At 37.3% G+C, this 26458-nt stretch overlaps 1 protein-coding gene across 2 annotated transcripts in view; it reads right to left on the bottom strand.

Annotated features, from left to right (window-relative positions):
• Positions 1-866: 866 nt before the first annotated feature.
• The window catches only part of LOC136260310 (uncharacterized), a 60330-nt gene continuing 34738 nt past the window's right edge, over positions 867-26458 (bottom strand). Inside the window, exons 41-51 of one of the 2 annotated variants that reach the window (XM_066054001.1) lie at positions 5603-5683; positions 5490-5542; positions 5296-5430; positions 5156-5231; positions 2249-2309; positions 2105-2196; positions 2013-2060; positions 1769-1891; positions 1582-1708; positions 1313-1411; positions 867-1100 (exon numbers count right to left, since the gene is read on the bottom strand). In XM_066054001.1, coding sequence (XP_065910073.1) covers positions 982-1100; positions 1313-1411; positions 1582-1708; positions 1769-1891; positions 2013-2060; positions 2105-2196; positions 2249-2309; positions 5156-5231; positions 5296-5430; positions 5490-5542; positions 5603-5683 — 1014 coding nt within the window. In that variant the 3' untranslated portion in view covers positions 867-981. Of the gene's footprint in view, positions 1101-1312; positions 1412-1581; positions 1709-1768; positions 1892-2012; positions 2061-2104; positions 2197-2248; positions 2310-5155; positions 5232-5295; positions 5431-5489; positions 5543-5602; positions 5684-16881; positions 17153-17364; positions 17464-17645; positions 17773-17831; positions 17955-18074; positions 18123-18166; positions 18259-18310; positions 18372-19267; positions 19344-19406; positions 19542-19591; positions 19645-19704; positions 19786-26458 lie in introns of those variants that run through there. The other variant, XM_066054002.1, reaches the window with a different exon arrangement.

Genomic DNA, 26458 nt, shown 5'->3' with positions numbered 1-26458 from the left:
TTATCTCATTTACACTATTCCCTTCCAGTATAGGGTACATCAAGGCTACAGGCAATGTATCAGTGGCTGCATATATAATCGTGCTGTTTTGCTAATTTTTATATAGTCTCCGTAAGTTCGACCATATTACAGAGCACTAAGCCTATCTTCAGTGGATGAAATTCTCCGAACTTGTTAAATTACACCACATTTGTGTTATGTACAGTCAGTACACTTCTGTTTGAGGTATACCACTTTACCTTCTAAAATCAGATCGCATCAGAACTCCAGTGTATTTTGCAAATTCTACCTGTTGTCATCTTACTAACAAATTCTTCAGACATAAAAGCTATTCAAATGTGGAGTTCTCTGCTACCACAGCTAAAGGAAGTCAGCACACACAATGATTTCTATATTGGTGCTAGAATGTTTGTACTATCCAATCAGTAAGTAATTCTCAATATTTTCATTGTTCTGTAATTTCCTTGTGTTGTCCCACTTAGTTAATTATTTGTATGCCTGTGTGTTATGCATTATTTTAAAACTCCAACAAGGAAGAATGGCTTTTATAAAGTAATAATCAATCAATTATAAAATAAACAAACCCCATAAAACAATGCCACACCCTTAAGCAATCAGAGTGCAGTGACTACACTAATTACTTCATTCTGGTTTTGTCATGTTAACTTACATTATGCCTCAAGCTACAACAGTTATTTGTTCGTAGTGGACATTCTAAAATTGTACCTGTTGTGTTTGACACCTACTTTTTCCCTAACACTATGCCACAAATAATCAATCCGTGCCTATATCTGCAGTAATTTCTTCATATTATTGTTCCACAACTATTTAGATAAGAAGGTTAATTCAAAAATGGAAATACAGTGTACTACTACAAATAGACATATTAATAAATATCATGTATGATTTATGAAGGGATTTACAACAAGTTTAGCATTACTAATTACTTTAATCCAAATGGTTACTATGTACATAATAATGTTACTGGGAATCCAACTGAGCTTCAAAATATTTAATCGCCTCTTCAGCCTTTCCTTGTTTACCTAACACTTCAGCACAATATTGTAGTAATACACCATCATCTGGATCGAGGGTTAGTGCTATACAGGAAATAGAATTGGTACATGGGAGAGTACAGGTGTGTACAGTGGAGAGCTGATTATCCGAACACTAAAGTGACTCCTCAATTAAATATAAGTAGAGTAATTATCAACAAGAGTGTGGACATTTGCTTTTACGAACTTTTCAGTTATACAAATACCCCTCAACCATACTAGTTCAGATAATCAACTTTCCACTGCATTGTACTAACCAGTTTTATAGTCTTCTTCTGCTAAACTGTATTGCTGATATGACTTGTACAAGTTAGCACGGTTGAAGTAGGCGTGAGCAGTGTTGGGATTTATTTCAACTGCAAAAAAAGCAATGATTGACATTCCGCTCAGTTAAACAATCGGTAAGAAAACAATTTAATAAACACATCAACAGTGACTAAAGTCAAGAATTGGAATACTGAAAGGAAATTCTGTGTCAAAATTTTATACTACAAATATACTGCTAACACATGATATTCCCACTCACTGGATGCACTAAAGTCTTCAAGTGCTCCATCATAATCCTTCAATAATGATTTGGCAATAGCTCTGTTTAGTAGGTATGAGTCATCACTAGGAGATGCCTCAACTGCTTTATTATAAGCATCAACAGCCTGATATGTAATGTAGAGAAATCACTTAAAATTTTTTTCATATAGTCAGTAATTACATACCTGTTGGAATTGCCGGTGGTGGAACAACACATTGCCTATGTTAAAGAATGCCAGTCCATACTTCCTGTTATACTTTAGTGCCATCTCATAGTCCCTCATAGCATCAACTCCTTTACCCATAAACTATATACATGGAGACATGTGTAAGAGGTAGATACCATACAGACACGCATACGCATACACATACGTATGTGTGTATGCATACATGTGCCCTACCCATCCCTACATACACTCCCACACACACCTGATGGATTACTCCTCTGTTAGTATACAGCTCAGCAGAAGGAGAAATCTGGACACACAGAGATACAATAATGTTGAGGAATAACGATGTACCTTAATGGCTGCAGTAATGTCCAATAGTGAACCAAACAAGTTTCCCATCTGCAAACTAACTACTGCTCTACCCTCTAGAGCTGGTACATAGTCTAAACAAATTAATCAGTAGTATACACAGTAGTCATAAAATAACAAACTCACTAGGATTAGTGGCTAATGCGCAAGTGAAGTGGTTCCATGACTTTTTATACTTCTCTTCCATCTGTATGGATGTGCAATTAAAAAATATAGAAATCTTTATACTGAGGTTAACTTGTATATTAACATTACAGGAAGTAGGGATCCAAGTGATAAAAAAAGTAGTGAAACAAGAGATGAATGATAGTATTACAGCATAGCTCGGTCAACATTGGCAACAAAAAGTATAAGGAAAAATTAAGTTCAATTAGGGATCATGGAAAAAATAGGGAAACATGGGAGGTCTGTAGATATTAGAGGTGTACCGATATGGGTTTTTGGCATGTACCGATATCCGATATTGATGCAACCAAAGAAGCCGATAACCGATAGTCGATCCGATATTTGCATTAATATTTTAAGTACACGAAAATGTACAATTACCTACCCTATGTACAACATGTGCATGTATTCATTGCTATACTGTACCTGTGGTGGTATACAGCTTGAGTTTCTGTTGTGTAATCCAGACAATTAGGCACCCACAAATATTTTTATGTATACTCCCATGAAGCCTAAAACGGATATTTCTGCATTACTCCGCATTCTAATGGCTTGTGAGGAAGCTGATACAGCAAGTTTCCTTGGTTATCCTGTGACCCTTCTTTTATTACAAAGGTACTCTATAACTGCTTCATTTGTAAAGACTGAACACTAGAATCGCGTGCATTTATATGGCTTCTCGTAGCGTTGCGCTTGTTGCAGAGTGAACAATAAGCCACTGGCACTAATGAACCACATGAATAACGTAGAAAACCAATGCACAATCCGTTTATGTACAAACCATTGCTACTGTATAAATATCGGTAGCGATATCGGTCCTCCTGCTGTTCTGTACCGATACGGATATTGGTAAAAAATGCCATATCGGTGGCCGATATTGTAGCCGATCCGATTATCGGTACACCTCTAGTAGATATACAATGTTACAAATGAAAATGCCTCTGCAATCAATCCAGTCACCAAGGAAAATACAGAAGAATCATGGGAAGCCATGTATCACACTACTGCAAATTGATACCTTGCACTGTCAGCAAAAAGAAATGGGACACAAAGGTAAGTCCATGATGCATACATTATATGTACTGTGGTATGTCAAAAGGCATGTCTATGGGCAAAGCAACGTTGAACAGTGAAAAAAAATTAAGCCGTATCCTTAGATGTTATTGAGTTATGCTTGTCTGAAGGCAGGCAGGCAGGGCAGGCAGGCAGCAGCAAGGAGATGAAATTTGAGTATGTTAGGAAATTTAAAAAAAAACAAGTTGATGTTGTGCTACTTCTAAAAACCAGGCGCCATGCAGCTAGCTAACTCATCTGGAATTAACTATAGACAGTATACAAATCAACCAACTATGTATTACTATTTTAAACTCGTATTTTGTAATTCACTAATTTTTTGTAATTCGTTCAATTACATTGCTATGCACTGCTAAGGAAGCATTTGTTAAACAAACCGCTTTTACCAACATATTACACACAGAAGTATCTTCTAAACTGTTTTATAGTGTGACTAACGTGTTTTTTCTCAAAAATTCTCTCGACAAAGCCTCAAAGCTGCTCTTCATTTTCGTTCGGGTACGTAAGGGATACACCCCCTTTCAGCTCGAAGCGATAGGCTATTCCTGGTAGTGTACGAGGCCTGCACCGTTGTTTTTCAGTTGCTAAACGCCTGAAAACCTCAAGGGGAAGGTAGTCTGAGGAAAGTCGCCACAGCCGTATTTCAGTCTGCCGAAAAGAAACCACCTCAGAGCAAAGTTCACCTGTGCAGAAGTTTAATACAGACTTCATTTCGCTTTTACTTCTTACGTAAAAGCAGCTTTTACCATTATTTAATGATTTTGCTCACGTGGGTGCGTACGGACAAACATAGATATGTAGATAGGTACACGCACACACACTTTTAGTATAGCGGCATAACCAAAAAATCGTGCACTTTTTCATAAAACCATGAAACTTTCCACATAAATAATAGTCCTCAATACATGTAATTTTAGATATAGTGCCATCGCTGATTTGACCTTTGGTGACCTTTACGGCCATTTTTTGTACAGAAAATTGATCATTTTTGTCTTTAACTCCCTGAGGCAGTAATTAACTTGTTAAAAACATGGTACCAAACAAAAGATCTTGCTGAAAGAAATGATTTGGTTTTTATTTGAAGTCAATAGGTGATTTCATTACAAAGTTATGATCATTTTTATTAGCTGCAAAATTTGATAAATTTACGCATAATTATCTGCAGACAGGTAGTTCACACTTTGAGGGCAGGTAAATATATCGAATTTTGCAGCTAATAAAAATGATCATAACTTTGTAATGAAATCACCTGTTGACTTCAAATAAAAACCAAGTTGTTTCTATCAACAATATCTTTTGTTTGGTACCATGTTTTTAACAAGTTAGTTACTGTCTCAAGGAGTTAAAGACAAAAATGATCAATTTTTTGTACAAAAATGGCCGTAAAGGTCACCAGAGATCAAATCAGCGATGGCACTATATTTAAAAATACATGTATCGAGGACTACTATTTATGTGGAAAGTTTCATGGCTTTATGAAAAAGTACACAATATTGCCAATTTTGGGGGCTACGCCGCTATACTATTTTACGAAAACAATTTCAGTAAACCAGGCGCACGCCCACAGCTGGCCTTTGGCCGGCTGTGGGCGTGCGCCTGGTTTAAAAATACAACATTATATCCGGCTGCCTGTAAGCACTTTCTTGCTGTATTTGATGTTAGATGGACTAATATTATTCCGTAAAGGTGATTTTTGTCATGTAAGATGTTTCTAGGATAATTATAACATGACATTTTGGGTGGTGCACATCACTTTCCTGCTTAAACAATACTACTGTACTGTTTGATACTAACCTGCAGTGTGTGTGCCAAGTTCACTCTGGCCGGTAAACAGCAAGGATCAAAATGAAGAGCCTTACAATAGTCTTGTCTACAATACACATTGTCCACAAGTCAATAGATAACTATGTTAAAAACATATATAGATCTTATACTTGCTCAAGATGAGTCTGCCAGGAGTGAGGTAGTCCATGTGAACATTTCCTCTCCCAACATAAGCTTCTATGAAGAAATTGTCTAGTGAGACAGCCTGATCATAAGCCTCAACTGATAACTGCAACTCTTCCAGTCTGAAGGTTGTTGACATAACACATAATAGACTGTACATGTTATTCTTCACTCACAGTACCTGTGATAACAAAGTCCTATTGCTTGGAAGATAGATGCGTTCTTAGGAAACAACTAAAGAATAAACAATTCATGAATGTGTTATTAACTGTGTTATAGTTAGTATTTACGTACCTTTCCAGCACTGATCAAGTCCATGAGGGCACTCCCATACTCTTCCATTTCTAAGTATAGTAACCCTCTATTGACTAGCACCTACATAACACAGTGATAATCATTCTAACAATCTAGTTCAATTCATCATACAGTACGGTAGTACTGTATGGTAGTAGGGATCATGGATGTTTGGGTTTTTCTGGCCAAAAATATCATCCCAAAACCATCTTCACAATACCATCCTGGCACCTTGGCAGTATTGGTTAGGAATAACCAAGCCCAAAAGTGCCTTCAGTGTGACCCTTAATGCTTCCAATAGACTGCTACAATTTTATTAAAAAGAAATTTATCTAATGAATATTTCTTACTGACTGACTAACTCCCTTCAGACAAGTATAACTCGATAACAACTAAGGGCTTGATTTTCACTGTTCGACATCAGTTCAGCCCGACAGGTGCCTTTTGGTATACCACAGTATGTGCAATGCATGCATCACCTTTGTGTCTTATTTTTGTTTGCTCACAGCCCAAGGTGTCGATTCACGGTAGTTAGCACGATAACTTCCTTACATTAACGTGAATTTTCCATATTGATTGGAGAAGCACTTCTCTTATTGCTCTTCATTTGTGATGCTGTGTATTGGGCTGAACATAGCTGAAAGCAAAGCATAATGGCCTCTTCACTTTTCAGTCAGTAATTGATAGTTGGGGTGTACATTAAGTTGAAAGCACTACTTCTGGTGGCACCATCCTTTCTTTTGATGCGGTATGTGCAGGTTCACCATCATAATACAAAAAGTAAACAACCAAGTATAAGAGGATGGTAGAAAAAAAAAGCAGCGAATAAGGGAGGTTGCCTACACCTGCAGATCATACTAGTGGACATTCAATTCCTAACTCAGTCAACCACATGACTGAATTAGGAATTGAATGTCCACTAGTACATGTACATGTATATCTGCAGGTGTGGGTGACCTCCCTTATTCCCTACTTTTTTCTACAATCTTTTATACTACAACCTTTATTTTATCTACTGTCTCACTCACAGTAGTGTAGTAAACTTCCTTGCAGACTCTACTTACTTGGAGGTTTTCTTGCTTACAGTAGGAGGAGTGCATTATTACATAAATGTAACATATAATACATGACCAGTTTGGAAAACCATCCTTCTCTACAGATAGCAAAATTGGCAGAAAAATTCAATTGAAAATTTCAGCAAATTTATTTTTAAATTAATATTTTTGTGTGTTTGGGTGAAGCAACTACAGTGGATCCTTGCTTATCCAAACCTCAGTTATCCAAACACCTCGATTTTCCAAATAACAAATGTGACTGTTCTATTAGAGTAGTTGAACAAAGTTCTGTATACAAATCGATGGGCTTCAGTTATCTAGACAATTTCATTTATCTGAACACTTTTGGCTAACTGTAAGAACAAATCTGTTTAGATAACTGAGGATCCACTGTATTAAACCTTCTTGCTGTGGAGTTTCACACCCATAGCTAGGAGATATGGATGATTATATCACACCATGTAGTACTTTCATATGTGTGTGACACCAACTAACTTACAAATTGGCTGATTTATTTATTTATTTATTCTTTTATTTATTTTGTATACCACTTGATTTAGTAGTGCATGAGGATTCTAATGGTAAGACCATAGCGTTAAGTATGGTGAAGATATGCCTTGATTAGTGAACCAGTGTACACCCATGGTGGAAGACGGCTCTTTCCCAAGTGGTCTGATGAATGGCGATTTACTCAAATTCTTTGATGCTTGGTGCCATTTTAGTAACGTGGTGGCTGTGGGATTTTTCTGTTGTTAATACCTGAGAAGTTATTTGAGTTCATATAGAGGCATGCATCAAAGCCTAAATATAGGCTTACGGGATTCGAAAGGCTAAGACATCAAACTAAATTTTGACAGAAGATAGATAATCACCCAATACCTCAATTGAGCTACAAAACAGAAAATTGACTAATGTGTGGAAAAGATGGTTTTCCAAACTAGGGTATAGGAATACACGCATGCGCACATGTAACATGTGACATAAAAAGTGTATTCAAAGTCTTTGGGTAGTGCTTATCACATGGTGTCAGAATGGACAAATGAATGCCACCAGATCTGTTAGACTTAGATGGCAGCAACGTTTCTGATGAGTGGAGAAAGTGGAAACAATGCTTTGAACTCTTTTCACTAGCAAGCGACCTCAGTACGAAAGATGAGAAAATTCAGGCAGCGACCCTTACCACATGTGGTTGGACCAGATGCACTAGAAGTCTACAACACCTTTACATGACAAAGTGCAGATGATAAAACTAAAGAGACAAAAATCCTGAATGGTGTGCCACAAAGAAAACATCACATGGGAACGACACGTGTTCAATACTCGCAACCAACACAATGGCAAGACTATAGACTAATACATGTTGGAGCTCAAACATGTGAGTTTGGAGACCTTAAGGACAGCTTGATAAGAGACAGAGTAGTTTCTTTGTGGCATAATCTGTGACAAAACATGCAGCAGACTCCTCAGAGAAACTGAGCTAACACTACAGAAGGCAGTTGACATATTGTATGAAACAACATTATCCTAAATGAAATCATTCACCAGAAATCAAACCAGTCCAACAGCCATTCATGGCTGGTGTTCAGACAGCAAATAACAGTTACAGAAGCCATACTGTGACCAATGTGGCAATTGGCATGCCAAGCAACAAATGTGTCCTGTAATAGGAGCTGAGTGCCAAAAATGTGGCAGAAGAATCCACTTCGCCAAAATGTATCGGGCAAGGACAACCAAATCATTATTTAATTACAAGAGACCACTGACAGTGATGACTATTCATTGGCACAGCCTATCAGGTAAAAGACTGGAGGTTACTAATTTACTGACCATTAGAGGACCACCTTTAAGACTGACACTGGTACCCAATGCAATGTAGTGTCCCAATGACAAGTGTGTAAAGATTCATTACAGCTGTCCTCAGCCAGCTTCATAGCTTTTGGTAGTCACAAGCTGCACACCCGTGATAAAGCTAAAATACCATGCCAGTACAAAGACAGTCATTACACCAATCAATTTGAAGTCATAGACCACAATGTCCCCAACATCCTTGGACTTGTCACATGCATTGAAATGAAGTTTGTACAATGCATAGACACTATTTGACAATGATCACAAACACCAGTAATTTACCCACTACGCTGCGTGCCCATTACACTCCATTGCATGCATGGAGGACTTTGATGTGATAGAAAAGCTCACCTAACAGCTGGGTTAACAGTATGATGATAATCATCAGGCTCATTACACATCTGCACTGACCCATGCAACTTGAATAATGCTACTTAATCTGAGCACTATCCCATGCTGCAAACTATCGAAGAAGTAACAACACAAATACTAAATACGACCAACTTCTCAGCCAGCTCAGGCGACTGACTAATCAGCCTTGACAAAGAAATTGTTAAGCTTTACACATTCAACAGCCCATTTGACTGTTACATGTTCAAACGCCTTCTCTTTGGCTGGTCATCCATACAAGACATTTTCTAAAGGAAATGTTCCAAGACATTGAAGGAGTTGAGGTTTTGGTTGGTGACATTCTTGTCTGAGGAACAAAATGAGGATGAACATGATTCCAGACTTATAATAGTTGTTGATAGAGCTCAACTATGAAGTCTGAAATTGAACAAAGCTAAATGTAGTGCTGAAATGATTATTTGGATATTCGACTATTCAGTCAGTATGACATGGATTCTATTTGTTAACATGTTATTCCAATATTCTTGTGAGCTATGAAACAAGAAATTGAGCATCTCCTGACTAAAGTTAAAGCTAGATCTTAAGAAAACACAAGCGATAAGTGACATGAAACCACCAACAAACAAAGAAGACTTATAATGTTTCCTCAGCATGCTCACATACCTAGCTAAGTTCATTCCTAATCTCTCCCAGGCTTCAGCCCCTCCTGCTAGAAAAGGATACAGAATGGTAGTGGCATCAGGAACATCAGCAAAGCTTTTCAGAATTGAAACAGTTAGCCAGCAGTGCTCCTGTCCTTTGTTACTTTAACACTATCCAGCCAGTCAAACGTTCAGTAGATGCTAGCTTCAAGGTTTGGGTGGTGTTCTTCTACAAAATGATCATCCTGTTGCATATTATGCTCCAAGAGTCCTTATGGACACTCAACAATGCTTTGCTCAGATTGAGAAAGAGATGCTTGCTGTAGTGTTTGGTTGTAAAAAATTCCATGGTTTGCTTAATGTTGAAGTAGAGTGTGACCACTAACCTCTTGAAGCAAATAAAACCTCTCCAACAAGCACCATTAAGGCTGCATAAGATGATAATGACCACACAAAATATTCACTCAATGTCACTTACCAACCAGGCTATAATAACTGGTTATAGCTGATGCACTCTCATGTGCATTCCTACCAGAACGTGGAGAATTGATAGAAGAGAAATTTGATATCAATATTTTATATATAAACACTGCCAGTTTCAAATGCACAACTCAAAGAAGAAACTAAAAGAGACCCACACCTAGCATCAATGATCACAACATAGTGACAGGTACCGGTAAAATACTTATCTTACTGGAACTACCATGATGAATTATCAGTATGCAATAACATCATATTCAGAAAGCTATAAGTATACAACCAGAAATGCTATGCAAGATTCACAGCTCACATTTAGGAGTGGAAAATGCAAAAGAAGAGCAAGAGACATCATGTTCTGGTTAGGTATGGCTGCCCAAATTCAAGATACAGTAGCAAACTGCCACATCTGTAGCACCTAACAAGCCAATGATAGCACACAAAATTCCAACCAGGCCATGGTGACAAGTTGGCACTGACTTATTTGACATCAACAACTAAAGATACGCACCTGGCCATAGTTGACTATTACTTGGAAATTATTGATATTCCAAAATGGCACCACCAGTAAACAAATTGTCATATGTTGTAAATCACAGTTTTCTGGACATGGAGTTCTAGACAGATTGAAAACTGACAATGATCCACAATTTTCCAATACAACTTTCAAACAGTTCTCACGAGACTATATTCAAGCACTAAACAGCAAGTCCACGCTATCCGCAGTCGAAGAAAAAGCTATGGCCAGGTGCGTATCTGGAAACAGCTAAAAACCTGAATAAGAAAGTCCTTCTAGATAAACGGGATCCGACTTAGCTCTCCTTGAATATCGGAATACCCCACTCTCTGACATGTTCGGGTCATCCACACAAAGACTATTCAGTGGGCCGAAGGACAAAGACTCCACTTCCAGCTTCTACCAAACTATTGCAACCAAAGCTTATCAACCCACATACATACTGTGCACAAAGAACTTGACCAAAGAAAAGGTATTCCACACAGCATCTTGAAGACCATTAATAGTGGGTGAACCAATTAATAGTGGATGATGAGAACAAACCGGAAATGGGAACCAGAAAAAGTTATTGATATCAGTCACGATGGACCTTGCTCCTATGTAGTTAATAATCCAGGACGGAAAACCTAAGAGGACAAACCTTTCGTCGGAATTGATGCCACCTGAAACCAGGACCTCATAGTCTGAATGTACAGCATAATCAAGCTGATCAAGGTTGCAATGACTGGTTAGAGGATGTTAGGTATTACTGATGATAAAGGCAGAAAGGCCAGAGAACTAAAGCACCACTCTGTCACTCCCTGTACAACTTCAATGATCACAGAAAACAATTAGGAAACCATCAAAGTATTCTGACACTGACCATTGAACTATTCATGTGTACACAACATAATAATACACATATTGGTTGTAAATGTATGATCGCATGCTCAAAGATGTAACATATAATATAGAGAAAAGATCTAATATCAAAGTATCAAAGGTGGTGGCCAAGAAATTGCTGCAATGATATTATTCCAATTAATTTGTAATGTCACAAATTAAGTGACAGTATAATATCATTTCAGCCATTTATTGGCCGTCACCTCTTTAATTTGATATCACTTACTGGTCTATTTTTGGAAGGCCTCACCCTTTTTCACTGCTGGCTGTTTTGAATTAGATATTATTTTCTTCTTGTATTTTATATGCCAGTTTTTTCTACAGTTAAGCAGAAAAACTAGAAATATGTACTATTTTGAAATGAATTTTTGTATTTTGTTGTTTCTATATATGGTATGACTACTCTATTTAGGGATATTTGTTACATGTATGATCTTGAAATGCATTTGCTACATGCTTAACTCGGGTGATTGGTTTTCACATTATAACTCAAACAAATTTCCATTATATACATTACTAAAGGTTTGTACCTTGATAGTTACCTGACACATGCAAGATTCATGTAGTTTGTATAAGTGATTTAGCCAGTAGGTGTGACTAAAATTCTCAAGGAAGCCAACCGTTCTACTAGAGTATCTTTATTGCATGACTCTTGTGTATGTTTGTATGGTATAACTTTGACTATTATTTTTGTGGTACTCAAATAGAGCACACATTGTTTCTGATGACTTCTATTACAATGCATATAGAGTGTTCTAGAACAATCATGGATAGATTTATGAAATTAAACTCTAGTAGAGCAGCTAATCATAATTGAAAAAAATTGTTCACTTTTTGATAAAGCACCAAACTTGGTACAATATTTACTTGACTCGTACTATTAATTTTCATATTAGATATGGTACCATTAAAATCACTAATCATACAGAGCCTGACAATAATTATAACCAATAGAAAATGTATCTGTGAAGCCATAAATGTGCTTAGTATACTGAAACTTTGAATCTGCATTATATAGACTAGCAAGGGATGGTCAATACATTATTTCTATTGGATTGTTTCTGCACTGAAATAATATTATTGGCTCCATTAGAAGAGTTTAGAAAGAGTTATATTTACCACATTTTAAAAGATTTTATGATTACACTTGTAAATTTGAAATACATTCATGCTATTTAAGCAAAAAAGATTTGGATTGCACTTATTATTGGTTTATTTACCAGCAGGAAATGGGCTTATGACTTAGTTTTTAAGTTACTAAACATGCCCTAAGGCAATGCCTTTGACATGACACCACACCTCGAATGATTTAGTATACCTTACTCAACTTCCACAGAAAATAGGTGCATTTAAAAGTGAACAATTTCATCAAAATATGTTACTTAGCCACTCTACTATTCATGGCTGTGGTTCTTTCCAGAAAAAAGTAGCTAATTCATAATGCATTAACAATTATTAATTTTGTACTGTAATATACTAACTTTCAATTTATCCGAAAGTAATAATCTGCATACCTATTATTCATATTATGTTTGTTACATATGTAACATACAGAAGTACAGTACGTGGCTACACCTACATGTGTGTGTGTGCGTGCGTGCGTGCGTGCGTGTACGTGCATGTGTGTGTGTGTGTGTGTGTGTGTGCATTCTTGCATTTTACAGGCAAAAAGAATTATCCACTGATTGTGATCATGATTTTCTTACTTCACACCACCATCACTACCAAGAGTCTCTTCTATAATGCATCATTCATTTAATTTAAAAAAATGTCTTTTTACTCTTTTAACAGTTTTTTTTTGTACAGCAGTTTATATAGTCTAGTGTATAGCTACTGTAATAAACCTAACAATTTAGTGTAGTATATATGTACTAATTATGAGTTTCTATATATCATTGTCGTTACTGGGGAGTTGGTATGACCAGAAACATTAACTTGACATGCTGGTTATGGAATTCTATGATCCCCAAGTAAAATTCCTTGTATTTGTATATAATACCAGCATTGGTACCTGCTTTATGTGCAGGACTATTAACTAAATCATAAATATTGGGAACCAAGCATTAAACATCAACAACATTCATACTCTACAGCATACATGGTGATAACCACTTTTAAAGTACATGAGCCTTATGCCATCCAGCAACAGTTGAGAGTAACTCATTTACATTATTATTACTAATGTGCTACTTTTCATGGGATAGCAATATGTAATGGGTCATTACTTTTGTAGTACCTTACTGTAATAGAAAGTGTAACGAAGAAATTAAAACTTTTTTAGGGATTGTAAAGCAATGAGGTCATCTACACCTGCAGCTGCACTAGCAGACATTTAATTCCTACTTTAGTCACACAAACTTTGCAATAGCTAGTACATCCATGGCTGAAGTAGGTCTCATTGCTGAGGTATAAACACCTGCATCTTATACTGAAAGTTGCGAGTTCCTGAATCTTGCATGGTGTGCAAGACTATTAGACATATGCATGAGGCTATTATGCTCCAAAAATTGATCATTATGCTTTTGAGCAGTGCTCAAAAATCACCTATTATGCTTTTGAGAATTGCCCATTATTCCCAAAATTATGCCACTAATAATGCCAGTTTATTGCTGTATCAGACCATTTTCATTGATGTTTAAACTTCAAATAGTCTTGAATTCTTTAGCTGGTTGCTATATTAGAGTAGTTCATTTCAAGGTGACTGCTTTAATAATATTCAGTGACTGTTCTATTAGAGTATCTCGATCTTTTTTAGCGGAATTGTGCAATCTGCAGATTTTCCTACTGTTAAAGCTTTATAATCATCTCAAAACGCTAGCATAATTCCTGATTCTCATACATACCTATTATGCCCGAAATTATACCGGCATAACCGAGGGCATAACGATCGCCGCGTCACTGTAAATTCAGAAGTGTGTGAAGTTCATACTGATGGTATGACTCCTGCGGTCACTTAGTGTGGTCGTCATACTTCTGAAGTATGAGCATTACACTAAGTGACCACAAGAGTCATACCATTAGTATGAACATCACGCTTCTGAATTTACAGTGATCCCTAAAGACTATAAGCTAGGACATACCAGCTGAATTTCTATGAGTATATAATTCTGCATTAGATTCCTGGAGCTTATAGTACTCATTGGCGTGCTAGCCTATATCCTCCGCACATGCATTTATAAATTAATAGATAAGCACTATATAGCCTTAACCATATTATATACATAATCAAGTTATGCTTGGCTGGAGGCAACAGGAAGTCAGTCAGTTATATAGTAGAAAATTCAGTTAAACTAGTAATGAATTCGAAGTAATAACTTATCTTTTGACTGCAAAAATTACCTTCTAACATTAGAGCTGTGAAACTGGAAAGAATCTAACTGGTTTCTGAGCAGATTGTAATTGCATTGTTGGTTATCCGCCGGGTTAACTGAATTGAGTATATAATATTTCCTGTGATCTTTTATGCTGTACCTAGTATGTAAGTTAAAATTTTTGTCAGATCGTTGTTCTAGTGGCTAAATTAAGTAATAGGTACTAAGTGATTATACCTATAGCAGAATCCTACAATCAGCTAATGCATGTACCCAAAACATATATATATATATACATTTTGAGTGAATATTTTAGATTGGTATACCCAAGAAAGCTTCACAGCACTGTCTATTACTATCATGTAGCCTACATAATATTGCAGGTAGCCAGCACAACACTATATTCCTTTATTGGATTAAGTGGACTGTGTTGATGATGCTGACAACCTTTAGTTCAACAGTGTTGATGATGTTCTATGTTCTGCTAAATTTATTGGTCTGCCTGTTCACTACCTTCATTAGCACCATTCTATACTGTATCTCTTTGTACTGGTGCTGTTTAATTGGAAGCAATTTCACATTATGCTGGTTCATAAAAGAGGGACTTCTAATGTTACTAATAACTATACCTATTACTGTTGTTTCTGTGGTGGCCAAGATATTGGAAAAGATTGTGGCTACCATATAAGTTGTCTGCTTATTTAAAAGCTCATCACATCCACATCAGGGTACATAGCTATCAACATGGTAAGTAACTAGAGGATATATACTAATGGTGTCTGTAGACGTTAGACAAAAGTGATTTGCCCTGTGCTACCTTTTTGGACTTATATGTGTGCAAGGCCTTTGGCTCATTGGATCACTCTAATTTGCTCCGTAACCTCTCACAATTGAGCCTTTCCAAGACTGTAATGAAATAATTTTTTGACTACCTGACTTCTACGTAGATATCATTGTGTCAAACATGGCCGGCTGTCAGTTCTTGTCATGGAGTCCTACATTACAAAAGGAGGACTTCCACAGGGGAGTACCATCACTGAGGAGGTCTCATTGCAATATACTGATCATACCTCCTTCATTTGCTCAATGCCTATTCCTGATCGGGTTGCTGCAACACTGAACTACCAACCAAAGCTAACAATTGAATGCAGCTTAATGCAAGCAAGTCTTCTGTTTTGTTCCCCTATTAATAGTCACGTACCTTATAATTATTTGTTGTCTGATATGACTACCAAGAACATTACCTAGAAGGTTACAGGGGCTGGACCTTGTTGCTAAGGTTTGTCCAATCACCTAGCTTTATCTAGTGAACACTGACTGCTGAATTCTCCCTGCAGTTTATTAAGCTCCTTTAGGAGTCAATGGTTTTATCTCATTTACACTATTCCCTTCCAGTATAGGGTACATCAAGGCTACAGGCAATGTATCAGTGGCTGCATATATAATCGTGCTGTTTTGCTAATTTTTAGTCTCCGTAAGTTCGACCATATTACAGAGCACTAAGCCTATCTTCAGTGGATGAAATTCTCCAAACTTGTTAAATTACACCACATCTGTGTTATGTACAGTGAGTACACTTCTGTTTGAGGTATACCACTTTTCCTTCTAAAATCAGATCGCATCAGAACTCCAGTGTATTTTGCAAATTCTACCTGTTGTCATCTTACTCAAAAATTCTTCAGACATAAAAGCTATTCAAATGTGGAGTTCTCTGCTACCAGAGCTAAAGGAAGTCAGCACACACAATGATTTCTATATTGGTGCTAGAATGTTTGTACTATCCAATCAGTAAGTAATTCTCTATATTTTCATTGTTCTGTAATTTCCTTGTGTTGTCCCACTTAGTTAATTATTTGTATGCCTGTGTGTTATGCATTATTTTAAAACTCCAACAAGGAAGAATGCATGGCTTTTATAAAGTAATAATCAATCAATTATAAAATAAATAAACCCCATAAAACAATGCCACACCCTTAAGCAATCAGAGTGCAGTGACTACACTAATTACTTCATTCTGGTTTTGTCATGTTAACTTACATTATGCCTCAAGCTATACAGTCAAGTTATTTGTTCGTAGTGGACATTCTAAAATTGTACCTGTTGTGTTTGACACCTACTTTTTCCCTAACACTATGCCACAAATAATCAATCCGTGCCTATATCTGCAGTAATTTCTTCATATTATTGTTCCACAACTATTTAGATAAGAAGGATAATTCAAAAATGGAAATACAGTGTACTACTACAAATAGACATATTAATAAATATCATGTATGATTTATGAAGGGATTTACAACAAGTTTAGCATTACTAATTACTTTAATCCAAATGGTTACTATGTACATAATGTTACTGGGAATCCAACTGAGCTTCAAAATATTTAATTGCCTCTTCAGCCTTTCCTTGTTTACCTAACACTTCAGCACAATATTGTAGTAATACACCATCATCTGGATTGAGGGTTAGCGCTATACAGGAAATAGAATTGGTACATGGGAGAGTACAGGTGTGTACAGTGGAGAGCTGATTATCCGAACACTAAAGTGACTCCTCAATTAAATATAAGTAGAGTAATTGTCAACAAGAGTGTGGACATTTGCTTTTACGAACTTTTCAGTTATACAAATACCCCTCAACCATACTAGTTTGGATAATCAACTTTCCACTGCATTGTACTAACCAGTTTTATAGTCTTCTTCTGCTAAACTGTATTGCTGATATGACTTGTACAAGTTAGCACGATTGAAGTAGGCGTGAGCAGTGTTGGGGTTTATTTCAACTGCAAAAAAAGCAATGATTGATATTCCGCTCAGTTAAACAATTGGTAAGAAAACAATTTAATAAACACATCAACAGTGACTAAAGTCAAGAATTGGAATACTAATTGGAATACTGAAAGGAAATTCTGTGTCAAAATTTTATACTACAAATATACTGCTAACACATGATATTCCCACTCACTGGATGCACTAAAGTCTTCAAGTGCTCCATCATAATCCTTCAATAATGATTTGGCAATAGCTCTGTTTAGTAGGTAAGAGTCATCACTAGGAGATGCCTCAACTGCTTTATTATAAGCATCAACAGACTGATATGTAATGTAGAGAAATCACTTAAATTTTTTTCATATAGTCAGTAATTACATACCTGTTGGAATTGCCGGTGGTGGAACAACACATTGCCTATGTTAAAGAATGCCAGTCCATACTTCCTGTTGTACTTTAGTGCCATCTCATAGTCCCTCATAGCATCAACTCCTTTACCCATAAACTATAACATGGAGACATGTGTAAGAGGTAGATACCATACAGACACGCATAAGCATACACATACGTATGTGTGTATGCATATATGTGCCCTACCCATCCCTACATACACTCCCACACACACCTGATGGATTACTCCTCTGTTAGTATACAGCTCAGCAGAAGGAGAAATCTGGACACACAGAGATACAATAATGTTGAGGAATAACGATGTACCTTAATGGCTGCAGTAATGTCCAATAGTGAACCAAACAAGTTTCCCATCTGCAAACTAACTACTGCTCTACCCTCTAGAGCTGGAACATAGTCTAAACAAATTAATCAGTAGTATACACAGTAGTCATAAAATAACAAACTCACTAGGATTAGTGGCTAATGCACAAGTGAAGTGGTTCCATGACTTTTTATACTTTTCTTCCATCTGTATGGATGTGCAATTAAAAAATACAGAAATCTTTATACTGAGGTTAACTTGTATATTAACATTACAGGAAGTAGGGATCCAAGTGATAAAAAAGTAGTGAAATAAGAGATGAATGATAGTATTACAGCATAGCTCGGTCAACATTGGCAACAAAAAGTATAAGGAAAAATTAAGTTCAATTAGGGATCATGGAAAAAATAGGGAAACATGGGAGGTCTGTAGATATACAATGTTACAAATGAAAATGTCTCTGCAATCAATCCAGTCACCAAGGAAAATACAGAAGAATCATGGGAAGCCATGTATCACACTACTGCAAATTGATACCTTGCACTGTCAGCAAAAAGAAATGGGACACAAAGGAGGACAAAGGTAAGTCCATGATGCATGCATTGTATGTACTGCGGTATGTCAAAAGGCACATCTATGGGCAAAGCAACGTCGAACAGTGAAAAAAAATCAAGCCGTATCCTTAGGTGTTATCGAGTTATGCTTGTCTGAAGGCAGGCAGGCAGGCAGGCAGGCAGGGCAGGCAGGCAGGGCAGGCAGGCAGGGCAGGCAGGCAGGGCAGGCAGGCAGGGCAGGCAGGGCAGGCAGGCAGGCAGGGCAGGCAGGGCAGGCAGGCAGGCAGGGCAGGCAGGCAGGCAGGGCAGGCAGCAGCAAGCAGATGAAATTTGAGTATGTTAGGAAATTAAAATAAAATAAAAATACAACATTATATACGGCTGCCTGTAAGCACTTTCTCGCTGTATTTGATGTTAGATGGACTAATATTATTCGTAAAGGTGATTTTTGTCATGTAAGATGTTTCTAGGATAATTATAAAAGTGAAATTTTGGGTGGTGACATCACTTTCCTACTTAAACAATACTACTGTACTGTTTGATACTAACCTGCAGTGTGTGTGCCAAGTTCACTCTGGCCGGTAAACAGCAAGGATCAAAATGAAGAGCCTTACAATAGTCTTGTCTACAATACACATTGCCCACAAGTCAATAGATAACTATGTTAAAACATATATAGATCATATACTTGCTCAAGATGAGTCTGCCAGGAGTGAGGTAGTCCATGTGAACATTTCCTCTCCCAACATAAGCTTCTATGAAGAAATTGTCTAGTGAGACAGCCTGATCATAAGCCTCAACTGATAACTGTAACTCTTCCAGTCTGAAGGTTGTTGACATAACACTGTACATGTTATTCTTCACTCACAGTACCTGTGATAACAAAGTCCTATTGCTTGGAAGATAGATGCGTTCTTAGGAAACAACTAAAGAATAAACAATTCATGAATGTGTTATTAACTGTGTTATAGTTAGTATTTACGTACCTTTCCAGCACTGATCAAGTCCATGAGGGCACTCCCATACTCTTCCATTTCTAAGTATAGTAATCCTCTATTGACTAGCACCTACATAACACAGTGATAATCATTCTAACAATCTAGTTCAATTCATCATACAGTACGGTAGTACTGTATGGTATAGGGATCATGGATGTTTGTGTTTTTCTGGCCAAAAATATCACTCCAAAGCCATCTTCATCCTGGCGCCTTGGCAGTATTGGTTAAGAATAACCAAGCCCAAAAGTACCTTCAGCTTCAGTGTGACCCTTAATGCTTCCAATAGATTGCTACAATTTTATTAAAAAGAAATTTATCTAATGGAATTTTCTTACTGACAGACTAACTGCCTTCAGCTCAATAACAACTAAGGCTAAAGGCTTGATTTTTCACTGTTCGACATCAGTTCAGCCCGACAGGTGCCTTTCGGCATACCACAGTATGTGCAATGCATGCATCACCTTTGTGTCTTTTTTTTTTTTTGCTCACAGCCTAAGGTGTCGATTCACGGTAGTTAGCACGATAACTTCCTTACATTAACGTGAATTTTCCATATTGATTGGATTGATTGCAGAAGCACTTCTCTTATTGTTCTTCATTTGTAATGCTGTGTATTGGGCTGAACATAGCTGAAAGCAAAGCATAATGGCCTCTTCACTTTTGAGTCAGTAATTGATAGTTGGGGTGTGCATTAAGTTGAAAGCATTACTTCTGGTGGAACCATCCTTTCTTTTGATGCGGTATGTGCAGGTTCACCATCATAATACAAAAAGTAAACAACCAAGTATAAGAGAATGGTAGAAAAAAAAGCAGGGAATAAGGGAGGTTGCCTACACCTGCAGATCATACTAGTGGACATTCAATTCCTAACTCAGTCAACCACATGACTGAATTAGGAATTGAATGTCCACTAGTACATGAACATGTATATCTGCAGGTGTGGGTGACCTCCCTTATTCCCTACTTTTTTCTACAATCCTTTTATACTACAACCTTTATTTTATCTACTGTCTCACTCACAGTAGTGTAGTAAACTTCCTTGCAGACTCTACTTACTTGGAGGCTTTCTTGCTTACAGTAGGAGGAGTGCATTATTACATAAATGTAACATTAAATGTAACATATAATACATGACCATTTTGGAAAACCATCCTTCTCCACAGATAGCAAAATTGGCAGAAAAACTCAATTGAAAATTTCAGCAAATTTATTTTTAAATTAATATTTTTGTGTATTTGGGTGAAGCAACTATAGTGGATCCTAACCTCAGTTATCCAAACACCTCGATTTTCCAAATGACAGATGTGACTGTTCTATTAGAGTATTTTGGCATCAGTATGCATTCTATTAGAGTAAATGATTGTTCTATTAGAGTAGTTGAACAAAGTTCTGTATACAAATCGATGGGCTTCAGTTATCTAGACAATTTCACTTATCTGAACACTTTTGGCTAACTGTAAGAACAAATCTGTTTAGATAACTGAGGATCCACTGTATTAAACCTTCTTGCTGTGGAGTTTCACACCCATAGCTAGGAGATATGGATGATTATATCACACCATGTAGTACTTTCATATGTGTGAGACACCAACTAACTTACAAATTGGCTGATTTATTTATTTATTTATTCTTTTATTTATTTTGTATACCACTCGATTCAGTAGTGCATGAGGATTCTAATGGTAAGGCCATAGCGTTAAGTATGGTGAAGATATGCCTTGATTAGTGAACCAGTGTACACCCATGGTGGAAGACAGCTCTTTCCCAAGTGGTATGATGAATGGCGATTTACTCAAATTCTTTGATGCTTGGTGCCATTTTAGTAACGTGGTGGCTGTGGGATTTTTCCGTTGTTAATACCTGAGAAGTTATTTGAGTTCATATAGAGGCATGTATCAAAGCCTAAATATAGGCTTACGGGATTCGAAGGGCTAAGACATCAAACTAAATTTTGACAGAAGATAGATAATCACCCAATACCTCAATTGAGCTACAAAACAGAAAATTGACTAATGTGTGGAAAAGATGGTTTTCCAAACTAGGGTATAGGAATACACGCATGCGTACATGTAACATGTGACATAAAAAGTGTATTCAAAGTCTTTGGGTAGTGCTTATCACATGGTGTCAGAATGGACAAATGAATGCCACCAGATCTGTTAGACTTAGATGGCAGCAACGTTTCTGATGAGTGGAGAAAGTGGAAACAATGCTTTGAACTCTTTTCACTAGCAAGCGACCTCAGTACGAAAGATGAGAAAATTCAGGCAGTGACCCTTACTACATGTGGTTGGACCAGATGCACTAGAAGTCTACAACACCTTTACATGACAAAGTACAGATGATAAAACTAAAGAGACAAAAATCCTGAATGGTGTGCCACAAAGAAAACATCACATGGGAACGACACGTGTTCAATACTTGCAACCAACACAATGGCAAGACTATAGACTAATACATGACGGAGCTCAAACATGTGAGTTTGGAGACCTTAAGGACAGCTTGATAAGAGACAGAGTAGTTTCTTTGTGGCATAATCTGTGACAAAACATGCAGCAGACTCCTCAGAGAAGCTGAGCTAACACTACAGAAGGCAGTTGACATATTGTATGAAACAACATTATCCTAAATGAAATCATTCACCAGAAATCAAACCAGTCCAACAGCCATTCATGGCTGGTGTTCAGACAGCAAATAACAGTTACAGAAGCCATACTGTGACCAATGTGGCAATTGGCATGCCAAGCAACAAATGTGTCCTGTAATAGGAGCTGAGTGCCAAAAATGTGGCAGAAAAATCCACTTTGCCAAAATGTATCAGGCAAGGACAACCAAATCATTATTTAATTACAAGAGACCACTGACAATGATGACTATTCATTGGCACAGCCTATCAGGTAAAAGACTGGAGGTTACTAATTTACTGACCATTAGAGGACCACCTTTAAGACTAACACTGGTACCCAATGCAATGTAGTGTCCCAATGACAAGTATGTAAAGATTCATCACAGCTGTCCTCAACCAGCTTCATAGCTTTTGGTAGTCACAAACTGCACACCCATGATACAGCTAAAATACCATGCCAGTACAAAGACAGTCATTACACCAATCAATTAGAAGTCATAGACCACAATGTCCCCAACATCCTTGGACTTGTCACATGCATTGGAGTGAAGTTTGTACAATGCATATACACTATTTGACAATGATCATGAAACCTTGTTTGAACATGAGTTTGAGGGCCTGGGTTGTGTTACCGATGCCTCTATCACATAAAGTCAAACACCAGTAATTTACCCACTACGCTGCGTGCCCATTACACTCCATTGCATGCATGAAGAACTTTGATGTGATAGAAAAGCTCACCTAACAGCTGGGTTAACAGTATGGTGATAATCATCAGGCTCATTACAAATCTGCACTGACCCATGCAACTTAAATAATGCTACTTAATCTGAGCACTATCTCACGCTGCAAACTATTGAAGAAGTAACAACACAAATACTAAATACGACCAACTTCTCAGCCAGCTCAGGCGACTGACTAATCAGCCTTGACAAAGAAATTGTTAAGCTTTACACATTCAACAGCCCATTTGACTGTTACATGTTCAAACGCCTTCTCTTTGGCTGGTCATCCATACAAGACATTTTCTAAAGGAAATGTTCTAAGACATTGAAGGAGTTAAGGTTTTGGTTGGTGACATTCTTGTCTGGGGAACAAAACGAGGATGAACGTGATTCCAAACTGATAATAGTCCTTGATAGAGCTCAACTATGAAGTCTGAAATTGAACAAAGCTAAATGTAGTGTTGAAATGATTAGTTGGATATTCGACTATTCAGTTAGTATGACATGATTCTATTTGTTAACATGTTATTCCAATATTCTTGTGAGCTATGGAACAAAAAATTGAGCATCTCCTGACTAAAGATGAGTTAAAGCTAGATCTTAAGAAAACACAAGCGTTAAGTGACATGAAACCACCAACAAACAAAGAAGACTTACAATGTTTCCTCGGCATGCTCACATACCTAGCTAAGTTCATTCCTAATCTCTCCCAGGCTTCAGCCTCTCTTGCTAGAAAAGGATACAGAATGGTAGTGGCATCAGGAAAATCAGCAAAACTTTTCAGAATTGAAACAGTTAGCCAGCAGTGCTCCTGTCCTTTGTTCTATCCAGCCAAACGTTCAGTAGATGCCAGCTTCAAGGTTTGGGTGCTGTTCTTCTACAAAATGATCATCCTATTGCATATTATGCTCCAAGAGCCCTTATGGACACTCAACAATACTTTGCTCAGATTGAGAAAGAGATGCTTGCTGTAGTGTTTGGTTATAAAAAATTCCATGGTTTTGCCTAATGTCGAAGTAGAGTGTGACCACTAACCTCTTGAAGCAAATAAAACCTCTCCAACAAGCACCATTAAGGCTGCATAAGATGATAATGACCACAAAAAATATTCACTCAATGTCACTTACCGACCAGGCTATAATAACTGGTTATAGCTGATGCACTCTCATGTGCATTCCTACCAGAACGTGGAGAACTGATAGAAGAGAAACTTGATATCAATATTTTATAAACACTGCCAGTTTCAAATACACAACTCAAAGAAGAAACTAAAAGAGACCCACACCTAGCATCAACGATCGTAACACAGTGACAGGTACCGGTAAAATACTTATTTTACTGGAACTACCATGATGAATTATCAGTATGCAATAACATCATATTCAGAAAGCTATAAGTATACAACCAGAAATGCTATGCAAGATTCACAGCTCACATTTAGGAGTGGAAAATGCAAAAGAAGAGCAAGAGACATCATGTTCTGGTTAGGTATGGCTGCCCAAATTCAAGATACAGTAGCAAACTGCCACATCTGTAGCACCTAACAAGCCAATGATAGCACACAAAATTCCAACCAGGCCATGGTGACAAGTTGGCACTGACTTATTTGACATCAACAACTAAAGATACGCACCTGGCCATAGTTGACTATTACTTGGACTTTATTGATATTCCAAAATGGCACCACCAGTAAACAAATTGTCATATGTTGTAAATCACAGTTTTCTGGACATGGAGTTCTAGACAGATTGAAAACTGACAATGATCCACAATTTTCCAGTACAACTTTCAAACAGTTCTCACGAGACTATATTCAAGCACTAAACAGCAAGTCCACGCTATCCGCAGTCGAAGAAAAAACTATTGAAACAGCTAAAAATCTGAATAAGAAAGTCCTTCTAGATAAACGGGATCCGTACTTAGCTCTCCTTGAATATCGGAATACCCCACTTTCTGACATGTTCGGGTCATCCACACAAAGACTATTCAGTGGGCCGAAGGACAAAGACTCCACTTCCAGCTTCTACCAAACTATTGCAACCAAAGCTTATCAACCCACTGTGCACAAAGAACTTGACCAAAGAAAAGCATGGCAAAAGTATTCCACACAGCATCTTGAAGACCATTAATAGTGGGTGAACCAATTAATAGTGGATGATGAGAACAAACTGGAAATGCGAACCAGAAAAAGTTATTGATATCAGTCACGATGGACCTTGCTCCTATGTAGTTAATAATCCAGGACGGAAAACCTAAGAGGACAAACCTTTCGTCGGAATTGATGCCACCTGAAACCAGGACCTCATAGTCTGAATGTACAGCATAATCAAGCTGATCAAGGTTGTAATGACTGGTTAGAGGATGTTAGGTATTACTGATGATAAAGGCAGAAAGGCCAGAGAACTAAAGCACCACTCTGTCACTCCCTGTACAACTTCAATGATCACAGAGAACAATTAGGAAACCATCAAAGTATTCTGACACTGACCATTGAACTATTCATGTGTACACAACATAATAATACACATATTGGTTGTAAATGTATGATTGCATGCTCAAAGATGTAACATATAATATAGAGGAATACATGACATAAAAAACTACATTTGAGTCTTTCGAGTAGTGCTTATCACAATAGACACTCCAAAACTCTTCTTATACACTGCAGTGTGTGATTGCTGGATGATAACATACACAACAAATCACGTGAGTAGTTCTCCAATGCGAATAACTAAAATAAAGGAAAAGTGATTGGATTGATTCTTTAATTTAATGATGTTGCAGCAGCTGGCTATAGAGCTATCACCAGTTGAGTGATGAAACCATGTGGCATCATGCTAATGAAGTGAAAAAGACTATTGATTGCACACACCTTTTCATGTCATAAGTAAACAACAAACATCTGTTTTTGTGTTTGCTTTTGTATAAATGTTCTGTGCTTTCACATTGTCATCAGTGGTTTCCCAAGTTGTCATAAGAACATGCCGGATCCTCAAGGCCATGGTTGCCACTTACTTGCAATCGGTGACCCTGACGTGAGCTCTTCTTATCTACAATTGGTAACCCTGTGCGCTACTACTGCTGACTGCTGTGCTAGGTAGGGCTGAGCGATACTACCGTTTTAGTGATATATCGTGATATTTTGAAAGTATTGATATCGCGATATTTTGTTATTAACTATCGTGATACCATGCCTGTATATCACTGTCATTAAAAATCCATTTGTTATGCAGTACTTGGCTAAGAATCCTTGTAAATGATAAAGTCCACCCATCTGGTTTCCCCTGCAGAGAGGTGTGAACACCATAACAACCTCAAAGCATGTGTTACAATAACTGTTACTGTAAACAAGGATAATAGTGGCTAGTGTGCTATCACCTATAAGGACTTC

Source organism: Dysidea avara, chromosome 7 (genome assembly GCF_963678975.1).
Source record: "Dysidea avara chromosome 7, odDysAvar1.4, whole genome shotgun sequence".
Lineage (NCBI taxonomy): Eukaryota > Metazoa > Porifera > Demospongiae > Dictyoceratida > Dysideidae > Dysidea > Dysidea avara.
The sequence above is the reverse complement of the archived record's forward strand: the minus strand, read 5'-3'. Positions and strand labels throughout refer to the sequence as shown.